The sequence below is a fragment of the Rhinopithecus roxellana genome, chromosome 5, assembly GCF_007565055.1.
Source record: "Rhinopithecus roxellana isolate Shanxi Qingling chromosome 5, ASM756505v1, whole genome shotgun sequence".
Classification (NCBI taxonomy): Eukaryota; Metazoa; Chordata; class Mammalia; order Primates; family Cercopithecidae; genus Rhinopithecus; species Rhinopithecus roxellana.
Genome location: NC_044553.1, coordinates 147036290 through 147056100, shown reverse-complemented (window position 1 = coordinate 147056100; position 19811 = coordinate 147036290). Strand labels below are relative to the sequence as shown.

The 19811-nt window shown below is 38.2% G+C and overlaps 2 protein-coding genes across 15 annotated transcripts in view; one reads left to right on the top strand and one right to left on the bottom strand.

The window, feature by feature from the left end:
• EML5 (EMAP like 5) overlaps positions 1-18430 on the top strand; it is a 205549-nt gene extending 187119 nt beyond the window's left edge. The window contains exons 32-42 of the mRNA XM_010384118.2: positions 3560-3733; positions 4340-4548; positions 6276-6433; positions 8675-8789; positions 10085-10273; positions 10449-10621; positions 12571-12733; positions 13046-13149; positions 14478-14631; positions 15119-15219; positions 15518-18430. Coding sequence (XP_010382420.2) covers positions 3560-3733; positions 4340-4548; positions 6276-6433; positions 8675-8789; positions 10085-10273; positions 10449-10621; positions 12571-12733; positions 13046-13149; positions 14478-14631; positions 15119-15219; positions 15518-15554 — 1577 coding nt within the window. The 3' untranslated portion in view covers positions 15555-18430. The remainder of the gene's footprint in view (positions 1-3559; positions 3734-4339; positions 4549-6275; positions 6434-8674; positions 8790-10084; positions 10274-10448; positions 10622-12570; positions 12734-13045; positions 13150-14477; positions 14632-15118; positions 15220-15517) is intronic.
• Positions 17852-19811, bottom strand: part of ZC3H14 (zinc finger CCCH-type containing 14) — a 50415-nt gene continuing 48455 nt past the window's right edge. For 8 of the 14 annotated variants that reach the window (XM_030930329.1, XM_010384123.2, XM_030930334.1 and 5 more), the window contains one exon: positions 17852-19570. In XM_030930329.1, coding sequence (XP_030786189.1) covers positions 19564-19570 — 7 coding nt within the window. In that variant the 3' untranslated portion in view covers positions 17852-19563. The remainder of the gene's footprint in view (positions 19571-19811) is intronic. The other 6 variants (XM_010384122.2, XM_030930335.1, XM_010384119.2 and 3 more) reach the window with 3 other exon arrangements.

The window sequence follows — 19811 nt, the reverse complement described above, 5'->3', positions numbered from 1 at the left end:
GGTGTGGTGGCATGTGACTGTAGATCCAGCTACTCGGGAGGCTGAGGTAGGTAGAACAATTGAGCCCAGGAATTCGAGGCTGCAGTGTGTCATGATCGCATCATGGCACTCCAGCCTGGGTGACAGAGTGAGACCTTGTCTCAAAAAGAAAAAAGAAAAGTTACCATTGAACATATTAGATGTGTTTTCAGTGGACGCTATGGGAATATCTTTTGTCTTTGACAAAGTAATTTCAGCCCTCCTAAGACTGCACCTTAGAATTTGATAATTTTGATCCTTAAGGCAATTAAGTAGAGAAAACTCACTCTCTGGTCTTGGTTAGTATTTGTAGTGACAGGCAGTTGCCCATCAAATAACTTCAGTGGGTGTCTGCATTTTACAGCAGAGGATAAGGAAATTCCTTCGCACACAAGAATGAGGAGGGAGGGTAGCCTCCAGAGTGTGCTGCTTCAGGAGCTTCACAATGTCATCCAGAACCCAGGGACTCTCCATCTCTTCTGCTCTGCTATCCACAGTGTTGGCTTCACCTACAAGGCTGGTTGCATTTGTGGTCGTGAAAATGACTGTAGTAGCAATTGGAGTTACGTGCTTCCTTGCTGTTATCCAGTGGGAAAGAAGGAAGAAAATCCTTTTCAGAACTATGACCTAAAAATCCTTGCTTTTAGCCTGACTGAGTCATTTTAGCCTGACTGTGTGAGGACACAAAGCAAACCTCGAACTAAGAAGATACTAGGGGAATACCATGTGTTGATTGGTTTAAATCTGGGTTATTAAACTAATCACTGAGGTCTGGGTTGGGAGTGGAGGTAGTATTATCACAGTGGGCTCAGACTTTATTAGTTGAGCATGCAGTTTGTTTCCCCTGAATCAGTTGCACTCTAGGAGAGAGTAGATTGCTGAATAAAATTGGAGCCTTGGTAGGAAGAAAGGATGTAATGGATGCTGAGTATGCAGTAAGGAGTTACTCACTACAGAGACTAAAGAGCAAAATACAATTGGCATATCGAATGGCCCATGTTAAAATTTTCTTTTAAAATACAGTTTTTATTAGGCCAGGCATGGTGGATCATGCCTGTAATCCTAGCACTTTGAGAGGCCGAGGCAGTTAGATCACCTGAGGTCGGGAGTTCGAGACCAGCCTGACCAACATGGAGATACCCGTCTCTTCTAAAAATACAAAATTAGCCAGGTGTGGTGGGGGGTGCCTGTAATCCCAGGTACGCAGGAGGCTGAGGCAGGAGAATCGCTTGAACTGGGAGACAGAGGTTGCAGTGAGCCAAGATCATGCCATTGCACTCCAGCCTGGGCAACAAGAGTGAAAATCCATCTCAAAAAAAAAAAAAAAAAAAAAAAAATACAGTTTTTATTATACTGCATCCAAGGCAAACTCGGGGATAAAGAATATCCTTTAAAACTTTGATTCTTGTAAGACCCAAATAACAATTTATAGAGACACTTACGGCATCTCTATACAGGAAACTAAGAGTCAAAAACGGTAGTGAAAAGTTACTGGGATTGATTTTCTGGAGGGAGCTAGATATGGGGAAAAGAGCGAGAATGGAACCTGGATCCTGAGAACAGCATACCTGTGCTGCCTCTCCCAGCTCGGAGTTGTATTAGGGCAAGTCAGTTATCCTCTCTGAGGCTGAGTTCAGGAAAAAACGTACCTACCTAGAAGGTAAGCGTTAGAAAATATGAGATGTCCCCAGTGATATTCCTGCCATGATAGGTACTTAATACCTCATGGCCTCCTGGAACAGGAGGAGTAAGAATTGTATATGTGTTCCCCAAGCATCAGGAACGATCATTTCCAAATGATAGGAGAAAATACAATATACTTAGTGAACATAGTTTCATCTTTAGTAACTTCGAGAGGTCCTGAAAATGTGCAGTAATTTTAGTTCTAAATACTGTTACTGATGTAAGTTTAGAGCAGTCTAAGTGTGTGGCAATTCCATTACCTTACATACCTATAGGTTTTAAAACATAAATTCTGGTTTCACCTTCTTGCCATCTCCTTTAATTTTTTATAAAAATGAGAAACTCGGTAATATAATTTAAGATTACTTGCTGTTTAAATTTAGATAAATAAAACATTTAAACTTGTGGCATATTAAATTTGGAGGCAAAAATTAGTGATATTTCTTGAAAATCTACTGTCTACCTCATCACAATTTGGCAAATATAACGTGAATTGCCTAGAGGTGCATTTTGTAAACATACAACAATATTTATATAATGTTTATCACTGGCAAAATTATAGAGTGATCTGGTATATAGTTACATTTTAAATTTAAGCCACCTAACATTCTTTATGGAGGTTAAATTTACCTGTGCCTTGGGGTACTTTGACTTTTAATGAATGAAGAATATTTTAATTTTAGTTCAATACTTGCATTATTGTCATACATTTTACAAACATAACCTATTTTATTATATGATAAACTTTTATGTATATTTCCATGTAGTTTTGATATTTTACAGTTGCATAAATCTTTGAACAATTTCTACTTAATGATACTCTAAGTCTCTGGTTTAATATATTTTACCTGCTTTGAAGAACTGTCAGATTTAATTTATCATTGTGTACTACAAGTAGCAGATGGTATAAAATATAATCTAAATTTATCAGAATATTTTCTTTAGAGACTGACATTTATTTCTGCATTGAATGATTTCAGGCAGCTTGTCTTATTTAATGTTTCTCTGTTTTTAAAACATAACATTTATAATTTGAAGTAAATGCACTTTAGTATTTTTATTGCTTCATTAAAAGTACTTATGTTCTGAGATTGAATTAACTGCTGAATTGACCTATCCCTATTCATTTTTATAGGGTGCAGTTCATAAAAAAGAAAATAATAAAACTATAATTTTTTAACTTTAGAAAATATGGAGAACTGAGATAATTTTTTTAAGCAGCAGATATAAGCTACATAAGATTAATAATAATAACCACATTTTTTAAAGATGAGCAGTTTTATCTTTCTCATGAAATCCTGTTTTTTAAGTACATGTCTTATAAAGTGATATGAACTTAGCTTTTTACCAGATGTCTGTCTGTTTATGGTTGAAAATTTGAGATCTATTCAGGTGGTTTCCTATCTACTGCCTTTCTCAATTTGTGTCTGCTTTTCATTTCTCTTTCAGGTAACATCAGAACTGAATGTATACTTGGTGTTTAATATTTATTGTGTAATATTTGTATAGTTCTCCATGTAATTGTATAAAGATTAAAAGTATACATAAAACATGCATTTGTTTTGAATTGTTTAAAGTTGAGATTGCCTGATTTGCTTGTCTAAATGCTGTTTTTCCAAAAATGCAATTTGGAATATAGCCAGAAGAAGTGTTCTATATTTTTTCCTTTTCTTTCCTCCCCACCCCCAAAACTCCTTTTCCTTTTTTAAGTTCAGTCTTAGTTTTGAGCTGTTCTTTGTTTAGTACAGTTTTTATTTGGTACATATTTGTCCATGTTTCAGAGATGAATATGCATCAGCTTTAGAAACAGAAACATTTAAACAGGTAGACTACAACTTTTGATATTATCTTTATTTAGCTGCAGCTCCTTCTATTCACATTTGGGATGCAATGAACAAGCAGACTTTGTCTATCCTAAGATGCTACCATTCAAAGGGAGTATGTTCAGTCAGCTTCAGTGCTACGGGCAAACTATTGCTTTCTGTGGGACTAGACCCAGAACATACTATTACCATTTGGAGGTGGCAGGAAGGTAGGATTCTTTTGTGTGTTTGATTTTTTAAAAAACAAGAATACAAGGGTAGTAGGAATTCTGTATTTAATATTTGACTTAAAGTTGGTGGTTGAAATGATTACTCAGTGTAGGCCTACACAATATACTGTACAGGGTTAGTGGTACTGCAGGTATATTTCACTTTAAAAGCCCGGTGGAACTGTAACCTCACAAAACCAGATACATTAATGAAACCATTATTAGTATTACAAATGATTTCGCTGCTATTTTCTTCAGCAAGAAACTATGTTTATTATTAATGATTTGATTAGTTTTAGAGATTCTTATCAATGAAAATTATGTATATTTCTAATGATAATGGAAGATCAGCAGGATAGTATTACCTACCACACTTTAGACAAAACGTTTAAGTTGTATAAAGAAAAGTTAATGGAATGAAGATAAGTGAAAAGGACTCGATACACAAATAATTGTAAATCATGTATTGCTAGGTAGTAGAGCAGGGGCCATTGGCCTCTCTTCTAAGCCTCTGTTATTTGAACCATGTATTTTACGTATTTGTTTGATGCTGTTGATTAGCTTGGTTCTTGTAATAACCTAGATAATTTTGTTGTATCTTGTCAGGTGCCAAAATTGCCAGCAGAGCTGGTCACAATCAACGTATTTTTGTGGCAGAATTCCGACCAGATTCAGATACCCAGTTTGTCTCAGTGGGAGTAAAACACGTGAAGTTCTGGACCCTGGCAGGAAGGGCTCTTCTTAGCAAAAAAGGGCTACTGAGCACACTGGAAGATGCCCGGATGCAGACCATGCTCGCTATTGCATTTGGTGCAGTATGTCTCTTAAAATGCACGTAGTGTGACTTTGACTACTTTACGTTTTCTTGCCTTAGATCTTCAGCCACATTAATGTGGTTGATATGATACTGTGATCTGCTAATCATTACATGCCCTGGTCAAGCATGTATTTCATCTTTCAAAAATCTAGTTCTTTCAGAAATTAGGGAGTAAAAAAGAACGTTAATGAGAGGGGGAAAGGATTTTTTTTTTTTTTTTTTTGACACAATATCTCACTCTGTCGCCTGGGCTGTGGTGCAGTGGTACGTTTATAGCTCACTGTAGACTCCATCTCCCAGATTCAAGTAATCCGTCTCCTTAGTAGCTGGGACTACAGGGCAGGAACCACCATGCTTGGCTAATTTTTTTTTTTTCATTTTTAGTAGAGACAGGGTTTCACTATGTTGCCTAGGTTGGTCTCAAACTCCTAAGCTCAAGTGATCCTCCCACCTTGACCTCCCAAAGTGCTGGGTTTACAGGTGTGAGCCACCATAATAAGGATTACGATGAACATTTGATTCCTTGGACTACTGTTATACTCAAAAGCCTTCCTTAATCTTGTAATTGTCACCCTAAACATCCTAAAATTTCTGTCTTCCTAGTAGTTCTTCATAGTCCCAAAAATGTGTCAGAGTAAAAGAAAGGGAAATCAAGAAACATGATTTTCAAATGACTGAAGGTGGTACTAGCGTTTAGGATTTCCTTTGCTTTTTATCATTTAACACACTGCTTATCATACAGCTGGAAGTGCTCTGGGCCAGTGTCTCTACTTCGAGGGAAGAAGGAGGTAGTGAGACAGCAGGAAATAGCACAGTTCCTGGCCCTGACAGAAGTGTGTTCAGGAGCCCTGCTCTCCCCTCACTTTACTCCATCTCATCTGGACCTGTGGCTTCCAATCCACGTCTCTTTCCTTTAATATCCTGCATTGGCTAGGCTGTATTTGGTGCATCTAAAAACTAAGTGGATTTTATAATTAAAATGTTTATGTGGGTATGCAATACTTATAGGAAAAGTTATAATTATAGAATATTTAAGTACACTTAAACGTTTTTGAGAAAAAGACCATTGAAATGTTTGTGCCATGTCAAATTTCAGCTGAACATTTTGGGTATTCTTAATATAAGACCAGGCCAGGCGCCGTGGCTCAGGCCGGGCACAGTGGCTCACGCCTGTAATCTTAGCATTTAGGGAGGCCGAGGCGGGCAGATCACCTGAGTTCAGTAGTTCAAGACTGGCCTGGCCAACAGGGTGAAACCCCGTCTCTACTAAAAATAAAAAATTAGCCAGGCGTGGTGGCAGGTGCCTGTAATCCCAGCTACTCGGGATGCTGAGACAAGAGAATTGCTTGAACCTGGGAGGCAGAGGTTGTGGTGAGCTGAGATCGCGCCATTGCACTACAGCCTGGGCAACAAAGAGCGAAACTCTGTCTCAAAAAAATAAAAAATAAACTCTAGAATTACAGTATGTTAGAATTGGAAGGGAAGAATTGTCCAGGGTTATTCTAGCTAATAAGCAACAGACTTGGAAAGGAAAAGGTCCTGACAAAGCTAAGCCTCCAGTTCAGGTTTCCTGACTCTTGAATTCAGCGCTGCTGCTGCCACTACACGATGCATGCTCTTTTGTATCAAGGGCGAGACAGCATTGCACATACATAGAAAATTATCTATTTGAACTCTATTTGAACTTTTGATGAGTTTGTCTCCCCCTCCCCCACTCCTTTTCAGAATAACTTGACGTTTACAGGTACCATCAGTGGTGATGTCTGTGTGTGGAAAGATCACATATTGTGTAGAATCGTGGCGAGAGCTCACAACGGGCCTGTGTTTGCCATGTACACCACCCTGCGAGATGGACTTATCGTGACTGGGGGAAAGGAAAGGCCGTGAGTCCTCTTTCTTTTCACAGAATATTTATGCATTTGTGACCTACCTGAGGTTTGCAGTTAATTATTCTAGTTGTTTCTAGGCTACACAGTGTGTCCTCTCTGACCTTTCTCCTCATATGCTTCTCCTTTATTACCTTTTATGTGCCTTCTATTGATTCTCATTTCTGATATTAATTCACTTCCAATTTTTTTCACGTTGGGATGATACTTTTCCTGAGGTGTGGATAGGTAGCTGTCCTACAAGTTGAGTTACTTTTCTTAATGTCTGTATGCCTGTGTACATATTTGCTGAGTAGGAGGCCCATGGGGGAATCTGGAGCCAGGGTTGTATTTTGCCTGCTCTCTTTTTTGTTCAGAATGGATTCTAAGGAGTAGAATGCACATTGTTGCTTTAGAAAAGGATGAGGGAACTAGAGAGAACTGCCTTGTTTCCTTTTGCTTGAGGCAAACTTAAACTGTATACAAGACCTCAAAATTTGAGAAGAGGTCTTTTCTGAGTGATATTCAAATCTCCCAACAGTAAGCAGATACTTATGATTTGATTTGTCACCAACATAGTCATATGCATGTTGAACGATGACATGTAGGCCAGGCACAGTGGCTCACACCTGTAATCTTAGCACTTTGGGAGGCTGAGGCAGGCGGATCGCTTGAGCCCAGGAGTTTGAGACCAGTCTGGGCAACATGGTGAAACCCCATCTCTATAAAAAACACAATTAGCTGGGTGTGGCGGTGCACGCCTGTAGTCCCAGCTACTCAGGAGGCTGAAGTGGGAGGATCAGTGAGCCTGGGGAGGTTGAGACTTTAGTGAGCTGTGATAGTGCCACTGCACACCAGCTTGGGTGACAGAGTGAGACCCCGTTTGAAAAACAAAAACAAAAAATAAACATGACATATAGGTGACTAAGAACTACATTTCAATACAGGATTGAAAGAACCCACATATGTTAAACACAAGTGCAGAATTTGTGCCTTTCACATAAAGAAAGAATGTACATAGGCATGCTTTAAAACAAGCAATTCATCTAGCAGAAAATGAATACATTTTTTCAGTCCTTCCAGGAGAAAATCCATAAATGGGCTCTATTTCGTCCCTTAACACTTGTATTTTCCACGTCACTTACTCCTGCACACCCCCGCTCACTAGAAGCCTGCTAAACTGTTCCAGTGAGATATTTTAATACCTTATAGGGAATAAATATGCTTCTGTTTTGGCCTTCAAAAATAAAGTCTGGGCCGGGTGCAGTGGCTCACGCCTGTAATCCCAACAGTTTGGGAGGCCGAGGCGGGCGGATCACGAGGTCCAGTTTGGGACCAGCCTGGCCAATATGGTGAAACCCTGTCTCTACTAAAAATGCAAAAATTAGCCGGGAGTGGTGGTGCTACTCGGGAGGCTGAGGGAGAAGAATCACTTGAACCTTCGAGGCACAGGTTGCAGTGAGCCGAGATCACACCACTGCACTCCAGGCTGGGTGACAGAGCAAGACTCTGTCTCAAAAAAAATAATAAATCAACTCTGTAGCACAGCATTTGTAATTCTATTATTTTTGCCTTACATTTCCATTAATAAAACTGTTTTTTAATTTTTTTAATTGTTTCCTTTTAATAAAATTGTTTTTTACATCTTCCTAATCAGGAAGTATTATGAGGCCAGGCACAGTGGCTCACGCCTGGAATCCCAGCACTGTGGGAGGCCGAGGCGGGTGGATCACCTGAGGTCAAGGAGTTCAAGACCAGCCTGGCCAACATGGTGAAACCCCAGCTCTACTAAAAATACAGAAATTAGCTGAGTGGGGTGGTGCACGCCTATAATCCCAGCTACTTGGGAGGCTGAGATAGGAGAATCGCTTGAACCCAGGAGGCGGAGGTTGCAATGAGCTGAGATCGTGCCACTGCACTCCAGCCTAGGAGATAGAGCAAGAGTCCATCTTAAAAAAAAAAAGGAAAGAAAAAGTATTATGAGAGAGGATAATGTATGGTAGAGGCTAAATAAAATTATGCTCATGTCAGAAAAAAAGTATTTCTCAAAATTCACTGAAACTGAATGTTTATTTTGACTGAGATATAGTAGATCCTCAAATTGCCATAGAAAGTTTAGAAGAATATTGGAAGTAAATTATAAATACCAGGGCTTTTTTTTTTTTTTTTAAGGATTCTGCTTATAACTTAGTATTTGTTTATAATAAAAATTACAGTAGCCAATAATAAACACTTACTCTGGCTTGGTTATTTACTTAGGTCAAAAGAAGGAGGAGCGGTTAAACTGTGGGATCAGGAACTGAGGCGGTGCCGTGCCTTCAGGCTTGAGACAGGACAAGCCACAGATTGTGTTCGTTCTGTGTGCAGAGGCAAAGTAAGATGTTCCATGAGCTGATGCAGTGCAGCAGAAAATAGAAAGTGGTTATTACTGTGATTCTCTCACCCTTTGCAGCTTAATGAACAATACTTAATAATGCATCAAGATGGATTTGCTTGCCGGCATTACTCTGTCTTTGCTGCTTTCTTTCCCAAAGTTAGGACCAGTGTGGTGCATAAGCTAGGAAGCTATTCTGTCTAAATACTGTATGTAAACCTCCAATATTTTCTAGAATCCGCCAATTCAACAACTCTAGTAAACAGAATTGAAAACCCTTGCCAGTTGATTCATTTATATTAGGACAGCTGTCTCCATTTTCTTAAAACACACACATTCCCTAGATAAAATATGTAATAAACAAACAATGGAATACTATTCAGCCATAAAAAATAATGAAATTCTGTCATTCTTAGTGGCAACATGAATGGGACTGGAGGACATGATGTGAAGTGAAACAAGCCAGGCACAGAAAGATAAATACATGTTCTCACTCCTATGCAGAAACTAAAAACATTGATCCCACAGAGGTGGACAGTAGAATAGTGGTTACTGGAGGTGGAGAAGGGGGAGGAGGAGGGGAATAGGGAAGGACTGGTTAAAGGATTTTACACAGCCAGATAGGAGCAGTACGTTTTAGTATTCTGTAGTACTGTAGGATGACTGTAGTTAAGAATCACGTATTTATATATTTTCAGATACTTACAAGAGAGGATTTTGAAAGTGTCCATCACAAAGAAATGATAAATGTCTGAGGTGATGGTTACGTGCATTACCGTACGCCCCATAAATATGTACAATTCTGTGTCCATTTCAAAATAAAACTTCAACACTACAATTCCTATGGAAATTTTTGAGCGTGTTTGTACTTACTATGTATTTATAAATCATATGGATATTATCTTCAGTCTGCATATTAAATAGTAGTTAAGCTTTCACTTTTTAACTAAAAAATAAATTCTAGTACTTTTTTCCTATATCCAACTGCACTTACCCTGTTTGGAGATCCTAAGATTATCAAATAAAAACTTTTGATTATTGAAGAATCCAGGTGTACTGCCACAGAAAAGTTCTGTTCTGTAGCATGGACTCTAATATGTAATCCAGCCCAGTGTGCTTAGATAGATGTGTGCCTGTAGTCATAGAAAAATTTGCATGAGATAATGACTGCCTTGCTACTAGATTAGCTCAAAGCAAAAAGCTGTCGGAAAGCAGGTCAATAGAGTCGTTTTTATATTATGAAGAAGAGCAGCTGTTGTATTACATTCAATGTATTGGTCCTACTTGTGTTTCAGGGCAAGATCCTTGTTGGGACAAGGAATGCTGAAATAATCGAAGTTGGAGAGAAAAATGCAGCTTGTAATATTTTAGTTAACGGTCATGTGGATGGGCCAATTTGGGGACTAGCAACCCATCCTTCCAGGGATATTTTCCTTTCTGCTGCAGAAGATGGGACGGTGAGACTTTGGGATATTGCTGATAAAGTAAGTATGGATTTTTTAAAAGAGGTTACAGCTTCTGAAAAGAAAAGTTGGAAGTTCTAAATTGCTAGTGCTTAAAGAACTATCTCAGAATTAAGTTGAGAATTTTTGAGGGAAACGGGTTTAATTTAGAAGTACTTAATGTTGTTTCCTGTGACTTTTTTTTTTTTTTATGCAGAAGATGTTAAACAAAGTGAATTTGGGGCATGCTGCTCGTACTGTGTGTTATAGCCCTGAAGGGGACATGGTGGCTATTGGAATGAAAAATGGAGAATTTATCATTTTACTAGTGAGTTCTCTAAAAATATGGGGAAAGAAGAGAGACAGGAGATGTGCAATCCATGATATCAGGTTAGTGAACAAATGGAATAGAGTTGCTAATATGTACTTGATTCAACTTCCATTTGAAAAATTTTCCTTAGCCATGCCTTCAAAAAGAGGTCCCCAGGGCCTGTAGCATTTCCCACATTATAAATTATATGCTAAAATATGGCTGTTTGTATACTTACTTAATTCTTCTTGCTAAATTATAAACCTACTGGGCACCAACCACGGTGCCTTATAATAGCAAGTACTAGTAGGTAATGTTTGATGAATTCATGTTAACACTTAGCCATGTCCATTAAGTTCATTCTGCCAAGAGGTATCTCCCACTGTAACACAAGAGAGCCATCTGCCCTTCAAAAGTTGTCACCCTGGAAAACTAAAGTTGTGATTCCAAATGTATCTTCTCTTAATAACCTCAGTTTGGGAATATGTCGTTCATTAATTTAATACCTATTGATTAAATGTTCCAGAATCCAGATTAATTTAAATGTTTCTTAAACCTTTTTCAGTGCTTAAGCATTTTTCAACAGTGGCTACCATTTACTGAGTACTTCTATGTGATCAGTAGATAAGATTATTGAATCTAGGTCTGTCAAAAGCTTGTACACTTTTCATCAGTAAAATCCTTTTACAAATGAAACCTTCCTCAGAACTTCAATATATAAAACAGTAACAGTGGCTTCCCTTAGCTTTTACATGTCCCTGTGGTACCTCAATAAGACTCATGGGCCATTTCAAGAGACTGAATTGCCTCATATGACTCCAGGGATTGCTAGGCAAATAGCACATCACTTTGTCTTTTAAATAAGTTCTTCAGGTCGGGCGTGATGGCTCACGCCTGTAATCCCAGCACTTTGGGAGGCCGAGGCAGGCAGATTGCCTGAGGTCAGGAGCTTGAGACCAGCCTGGCCGACATGGTGAAACCCTGTCTCAACTAAAAATACAAAAATTAGTCAGGCGTGGTGGCAGGCGCCTATAATCCCAGCTACTGGGGCGCCGAGACAGGAGAATCGCTTGAACCTGGGAGGCAGAGATTGCGCTATCACACTCCAGCCTGGGGGAGAAGAGTGAGACTCCATCTCAAAAAAAAAAAAAAAAAAAAAAAGAAAGGAAAAAAAAGAAAAAAAATTCTCCAAGCTTCAAGTTGTATCACTTCACCTTAGTAAGTGGAGGTTAAGCTGAGCTGTGTTCTTTGCTTAATAGTAAGACTTTTTTTCCAGATGGAAGAAAACTATCTTAATTGATTGTTAGCTTATTATGTAATGCCAATGGCTTTTAAAAGCTGATGTTTTGGCTGGGTGTGGTGGCTCACACCTGTAATCCCAGTACTTTGGGAGGCCAAGGGGGAAGGATTGCTTGAGGCCAAGAGTTTGGGACCAGCTGGGCAACTTAGACCCCGCCGCTATTTTAAAAACTTAAATTTTTTTTTTTTTTTTTTTTTTTTTTTGAGGCGGAGTTTCGCTCTTGTTGCCCATGCTGGAGTGCAATGGCGCAATCTCGGCTCACCACAACCTCTGCCTCCCCGGTTCAAGCGATTCTCCTGCCTCAGCCTCCCGAGTAGCTGGGATTACAGGCATGCACCACCACACCTGGCTAATTTTGTATTTTTAGTAGAGACAGGGTTTCTCCATGTTGGTCAGGCTGGTCTCAAACGCCCGACCACAGGTTATCTGCCTGCCTCTGCCTCCTAAAGTTCTGAGATTACAAGGTTTTTTAAACCATGAGCTGTTTTTAAAGGAATTGGGAGATGACAATTGCAGAAATATTTTAAATTGAAGTAAAATATAAAGCTTTCTTATTTTATGTAACCCAGACAATGTCAGTATACATAATCAGTTGTATCTGTCAGGTAAATCTATTTGAGGCTATATCACACATTACTTTTAAGAACTAGAAAGGAAAAGTCACTGATCTTAAATATTTATAATACTTCATGTGGTCTAATACTTTTTACATGTTTTGTTTTGATTCAGATTTAGTCCAGATTCCCGGTATCTGGCAGTGGGTTCTAGTGAGAACTCAGTGGATTTTTATGACCTAACATTGGGCCCCACTCTTAACAGAATCAGCTACTGCAAAGACATTCCAAGCTTTGTCATTCAGATGGACTTCTCTGCAGATAGCAGATATCTCCAGGTACAGTACCAGTACTATATACCCAGGTGGCAAGTTCTGCTTCTACATTTCATGTTAGTGAATGCATTTGAAGCTCCTCAGCTCTGGAGCTCCAGCTTCTCAACTCCTGCCTTTGTATCTTCCGACCTACAGCTCCTCTTTCCTTCCCCACTTATCAGTGCTTTTCTCCTCTAAGTTTATGTAGTGATCTTTTGCATACTTAATAATGTTAGACATGTAAATCAAGTAGCAATATGCTAGTATTCTGTAAACCCCCCGTGGATTTTGTCTCTCACCTAATGGAATTCTTGTCCCATTTGAATCTGGTGAAAGGTCTCTAGTGGCTGCTATAAACGGCATATCTATGAAGTGCCTTCAGGAAAACATCTTATGGATCATGCCGCTATTGACAGAATTACTTGGGCTACATGGACTAGGTAAATACTTACATATTCACAAGGCAAGAACTGACTTTGAAGGCCGGTTAGAAAAATCGGAAAATCCTATTTCTGAGCTGTTAGAGCAATTCCACTAAGGAATAGTAATTGAGTTTCAAGTTTTTGTTACCATATTTTGAAATGGTATGTTCATGTTGGCACCCCTTTTTATTGAATATATTTCCGTGTTTTATCAATTTCCATGATTTATCAATTTTTTTTAAGGAAATCAAAGTTTTAACTTCAAAGATACCCTGATATTTTTCTTAACATTAAATTTAATGACTGGCAAAAAGGTATTGGGTGCTCTTAAGCAACTGTTATTAGTTCTCTATCTAAAGGAATGCTATCTTGAATCTATTAGAAGTCAAAGCTTCCAAATTTGTTCAAATTTTCTGGCTGTATGACAGGTAACCATGACTATCCATTTTTTTGGTCAATGAAAAAGGCCATCAAATTCCTGTATCAGCCAGGCATATAGTGGCTCATGCCTGTAATCTCTGATGCAGCAGGCCGAGGTGGATCACTTGAGCCTAGGAGTTTGAGACCAGCCTGGGCAACACAGCGTGACCCCATCTCTGAAATTTTTTTTAAAATTCCTATGTCATAAGTCACTTTTATTTTTGTAGAGATAGGGATCTCACAATATTGCCCAGGCTGGTCTCAAACTCTTGGCCTCAAGCAGTCCTCCTGCCTCAGCTTCCCAAAATGTTAGGATTACAGGTATGTGCTGCCAGACCCAGCCAAGTAGCACTTTTAATTTGAAAAAGAGTTCTGTAAGTTTTTGGCCAGGTGCAGTGGCTTACGCCTGTAATCCCAGCACTTTGGGAGGCTGAGGGGGCTGATCACCTGAGGTCAGGAGTTCGAGACTAGCCTGACCAACATGGAGAAACCCTGTCTCTACTAAAAATACAAAATAAGCCAGGCATGGTGGTGCATGCCTGTAATCCCAGCTACTCGGGAAGCTGAGGCAGGAGAACAGCTTGAACCCAGGAGGCAGAGGTTGTGGTGAGCCGAGATCGTGCCATTGCACTCCAGCCTGGGTAACGAGCGAAATTCCGTCTCAAAAAAAAAAAAGAAGAAAAAAAAATAGTTCTATCAGTTTTCATAAAGTACTACTTTAATCTTAAAAGGATTAATGTAGAAACCCTTCAAATTATAAAATTACATTTTTAAAAGGCAGGAGTTGATATCCTGATGAAATTCAGGTCTCCAAACAACTTGCCTTACCATAATTTACTTCCTGTATGTTAATTGCCAAGAAACTTTTTGAATATAGTCAACCTGCCCGCACTTGCTATGAGTTTTCTTTTGTTCCTTCCCTATAGTATTCTAGGAGACGAGGTTTTGGGAATCTGGTCCAGACATGCTGAGAAAGCTGATGTCAACTGTGCCTGTGTATCTCATTCAGGAATCAGTCTTGTAACAGGAGATGACTTTGGCATGGTTAAGTTATTTGACTTCCCATGTCCAGAAAAGTTTGTAAGTCTGTATTTTGTTTACTATTTATCAGTTTACTCCTAATTTTGATGTCTTATCATCAGCACTTTTTCCCATATATTTAAAATGTTTTGTCCTAGTTGCTCCATTTTCCCCCAAACTTTCTAAATCTGTTTACTCTGAAATAAAAGCTATTAGAAACAAATCTTCTCCCTCAAGTAATACCGTCTTTGGAACTATCCTACAAAAGCGGTAATTAGCTTTTCACAAAACCTATCATCAGTTACCAAATTTCAAATGCTTCTCCTTAGAGAAAAATTGTCAAGAGTACCTGGAGACTTCTGACTGCCCACACAGCCGGGTTTTGCAGATCCATTACTCACGCTGAAAACGCATTCTAATCACTGGCTGCAGTGGTAACTCCCTCCTCTCTCCACAGCTCTTGTGATAGAGATTACAGTTCTTAATAAGATCCTTTGATGTGAGTGTGCACCAAATGCCCTAAGCTCTGTCTGTCATTGTTTTTTAGGCAAAACACAAAAGGTTCTTGGGTCATTCGCCCCACGTGACAAATATTCGATTTACCAGTGGTGATCGACATGTTGTTAGTGCTGGAGGTGATGACTGCAGGTTAGTAACTTTCTCAGCCCATGAAGAAGAGCAGACTATGTTACTAGTTAAGAGACAATACAACAACTCCTACAGCTTTGGTTTATGAAACCAGCTAGTCAACATTTGCAGGAGGTAGTATAACCAGATAACCAGATGGCTCTTCAGAAACTCATCCTTAAATGCAAATACAGAATAAAAGGAGTTAATGAGGAAGAATATTACACGTGTAACTTGAAAGCTCAACTGTAAAATATTAAACTGTTATGAAAATCTAAAAACGTAATTAACTCCCTGCAATTTTCTTCCCTGATTGCAGCTTATTTGTCTGGAAATGTGTACATATGCCTCACTGAGAGATGCTGAGATGACTACACAAATTAACCCTGAGACCAGAATTACAGAGAAGAAAAACCAAAACCCAACCCTGCATGGTCAAGTGGTGCTAACCTAAGACTGTAACAGGGAGATATGCCCAGAATCATCAAAATAGTGAAAGACTGATCTGTTCAAAATATTTGCTATATGCACTGGGTATAATCCATAATCCATACACTGCCAGATAATGCCATTTCAAGGAAGAATCGAATACTTGATGGTAAAGGCCAAGTCCCCCTGTACTGGGAAGTGTGCGATTTCGGCAGACCTGCTGGGAAAATTTAGAGGGAGCACTCTTTACAGAAAAACTCAAAAACCCAATTAGGATAATTTTCATCATATTTTTAGCAAAATGGTTTCTTAGTGTTTTTATTTTCAAGGTTCATTGTTTAATGAAAAATTTTATTCTTGCATTTCCATAAGGAAAGGGAAAGTAATGATCACCCTAAAGGATCACAGTTTTTAAAAGGCAAACATTTTCCCTAAGGACACAGACACAAGCTTTCCTGGAGAATATGATGTTTTTAGGCATTAATAAAGTCCTTTTTTATAAAGGGCACTTTTCTCCTAGTAGTTTTGAATTCAGGAACAGATCTCAAGTTAGCAGTATATGGCTGCTACATTTCCATTTTCATTTTCAAGCCATCAGTTTATGTTCAGACGCCATCTCTGTAATCGAACATTTAAAACGTAACTGTAGCCTCACTAATGGAAAAGCAGGACGATGAACAATCATTCCCAATGGTGTACAGTTTAAGGGTTTTAGGGAGCAACAGTATTTAACTGGAAGAGAGTATTGCATATTTAATGTAGTCTAATACACACACATTTGTTTAACGTGTAAATAGTGTTAAATTCACATACACAACATTATACAGTTAATCACTCTTGGAATAAAATTTTTATAGCTTTTTTTCTATTGGGAAAATTTGTTTGGCTAGATGTGTGCCACTCCATAGGCTTTATTTCCAAAATGAATGAACCCAACTCCATTTGTAAAAACTTGTCAGTTAGAATTCCTTTTTTAGAGGATTAGGGCTGAATTCTTAGATCCTTATTTCTTTTCACTTTAAATGCTGCCAAAGATCAGTACTCAGAGTTCAGGAATTTGCTGTCTAGCCTATCTGTAGTTTCCTGAAGATGGAAAATTATGTAGACTGCTATTTAAAAATATATTTTTCTAAGTGTGAGGTTTAAGATGCTGTATTGACCCTATGAGTTTTTAATGTGTTAATTATCTTTATAGCATAATAGATTGCTTTAGGTTCCTGGAATCCCATTTGGTCTGACAGGATATATGAAGATTATTAATACCTATTTTCTGTGTCTACTACTTGGTTAATACTAAAAATAGAAATGACTAAATTACATCACAGAAAGCATAACCAGTGATTGAACCTGGTAGTTTTAAAGCTCTAAACAGCTGTGGCTGAAGGACTGATAATGGGGCTAAGAAGCTTGAAACATAAGTTGGTACTCGTCCATCAATGGATTCTCCTAAATTAAGCCAAAATTTGAAATACATGACCATTAAGTTTCTACTCATGTATTTACAGTCAGTCAGTAAATTAAAGGGGAAAAAAAAAAATCCCTGAATAACCTGCCCATAAAAAGAAAAATACTCTACATTTGAGCCTGTTGCAGTTTTAAATTTTCCCTCTGGGTCAAGTTTGCCAGCTTTTTGGCTACAGAGAAATTATATTTCCATTACAGTGCAGGTAGAAACTCTGTAACCTTAAGCATGTAAACTACATAGAATAAAACTGTTTCCACTGCATTTCTGTCCTTCAAAGTGGCCAACCTGATTAAGTCAGTCACTGCTGCTGTCAGTTTCACAACTAAAGGTCATATTGACTAAGTAGTCATCCCCTGACCACCTCGCTGTTATCAGCCAGCAACGAGGGGAAGGTGAAGAAACATGTTAGGCCATATAGAATCTGCCCTATGTTTACCTTTTTTAACCCAGCAAATTATTTTTGTGTGCAGTATCTAAGCTCCTGATTGTGTAACCTGGGACTTCTGGCACCTTTTGTTCCGTTTTATGTATAAAATGCATGCCAAAGCACACTGTGCACTCTGGTACCCCTCGCTTCCAGTCGCCAACCATGCTCATTTCCGTCTTTTTGTGGTCCCTTTTTGTGGTGATCATTTTAGACCAAGTCATCCAACAAATGTTTTATGGTCAATCTTAGCTTGTTTGTAAGCCATAGCAACTGAAAGATTACACTCTTAAATGTGTGTCTGGGCAGTGTCTATTAAGTAGCAAAAAACAATGAGATTTTAGTATTTTATTTCCTTGTAAAATGGCTGAACTAAATTAAGCCCTTGTTTCCCATTTGTTCTTTATAGTGAAACTGAGAACAAAACTATTTACCATTTATAAATGATAGCTAAAAGTATTTCCAGAAATTTAAACAATTTAAATTTCTTCTGCAGAGATGCAAAGCATCTCAATGCTGGAATAAACAAATGCCTTAAATTCAATGGATTAAACTGTCATTTCACCCAAGCCGAAGACAACAGCCTTATGCGCTTGTGTGCTCTGTCCTTGCTGCTTCTGGTGTTTCAAGCCTTTCTTGTGGGATCAGTGCAGCAAAGTGCAACTTACCAAATGGTTTAATGACTGGTTAATTCTTTCTTCTCCCAATGGAAAAGCAATGGCAACACAACAGTAGACTGCTGGCTTGACAATCTTAAACATGAGCCTTTGCGCATGTAGGTTTATCATTTGGGTATATGACTAAGCAAGTCAATGAACTTTTTTTTTTTTTTAGCAGTTAATTTGGTCCTGAGAATGTTGCAGTCTTTATTACCCCTTTTGCATTCATCCACTTTTCTAATCACCTTTTAAGCTTTAATTTTTAACACTATACACCAAGTCTTTGAAATCAGTGATCTGTTATTTAACTCTAAAGCATTTGACACTTCTTGCCTTAACAGTTTTAAAAACCACACACACAAAAAGCTCTGTAAGTAATACAGTAGGCCAAAAGTTTCATCTTATCTTGCAGTTTACCTATCTGATCTCTGTAATCATAGTTCTGTCATTTAAAATATACTATTTAAATCTAATTTTTACATTTCAAAAATTATCTTCAGTAGTAACTAAGTATATTTTCTGTGGAGCCATTTCTGAGAATGTTATTTTTCAGAATGTGAGAATACATATGTACATTTATAATCTTGTGACTTTAAAGTCTGTTTTCAGATACCGTATGTAAATACTTGTAAAAAAATTTGTATAATTTTGTGATAATGTAGTTTCCCAAAAAATTTATTTAGAAGGCATTATGTCATCAGTAAATGACAGCACTGTATAGAACTGTTCCTATTTTCTGCACCTGCCATTCCAGCTGTCTCCACCGTCCACACCCACCTCATTCATCCTGTCACAGAATGCAAGAAAACTGGGAACTTTACCAAAGTAGCACTCAGCCTGAGAGGCCTGTATAATCCGTTTCAAACTAAATTCATTTAAAAATTAAAAAGCATAACTGAATATTTTAAGCAGCCTCAGTACCTTTGGCCAATGCTGTTTTCGTGGTGGGTTATGAAAATTATATAATCTTTGGGAAAAGTGAAAGCAGTTCAATTTTTAGAATAATGACAACTGCCTCACTGCATCTCTCCACTCACAGCAACCGTGTAGCCCCCTAAGCTGCAGTACCATTACTAACCATGATGTCAATTTCCTATGCCGATCCTCACAACAGCAGTGCACAAACATGCCCCAAATATTTTAACAGAATTTAGCTCTTAAGCTGTCTTTTCATAGTAAAAACAAAACAAAAACACCCAATGTTAAAACCACTTAATAAACTTACAAACTTGAAAAATTAGACACTTCAGATAGATAGGCAATAAAACTTCATATTATGAAAGCAATATATTCCAAGTTTCAAAGATCTGACAAGTTCTGCAGAGTGTCTTTCATCAGTACATGGAAACTTCCAAACTGCATCATCTTCTGCCAGGCAGGACTGGGTGCTATTCGCTGAGTGAACAGAACCAAAAATTGTTTTAATTATCTGCTTTGTATCCATATATACCATATATCTGCTTTGTATCCATATATACCGTATATCTCAGTTTAAAAAGCTGACTAGTTTCAGGCAATAAATATGTGGTCATAGGATTACAATACAAATGGCAGATTTTTTACAAGAATTCAATTATGTCAGGTAGATAAAAGATAATACCATACATAATTAGATTTTTAGGCCACACTAAAATAT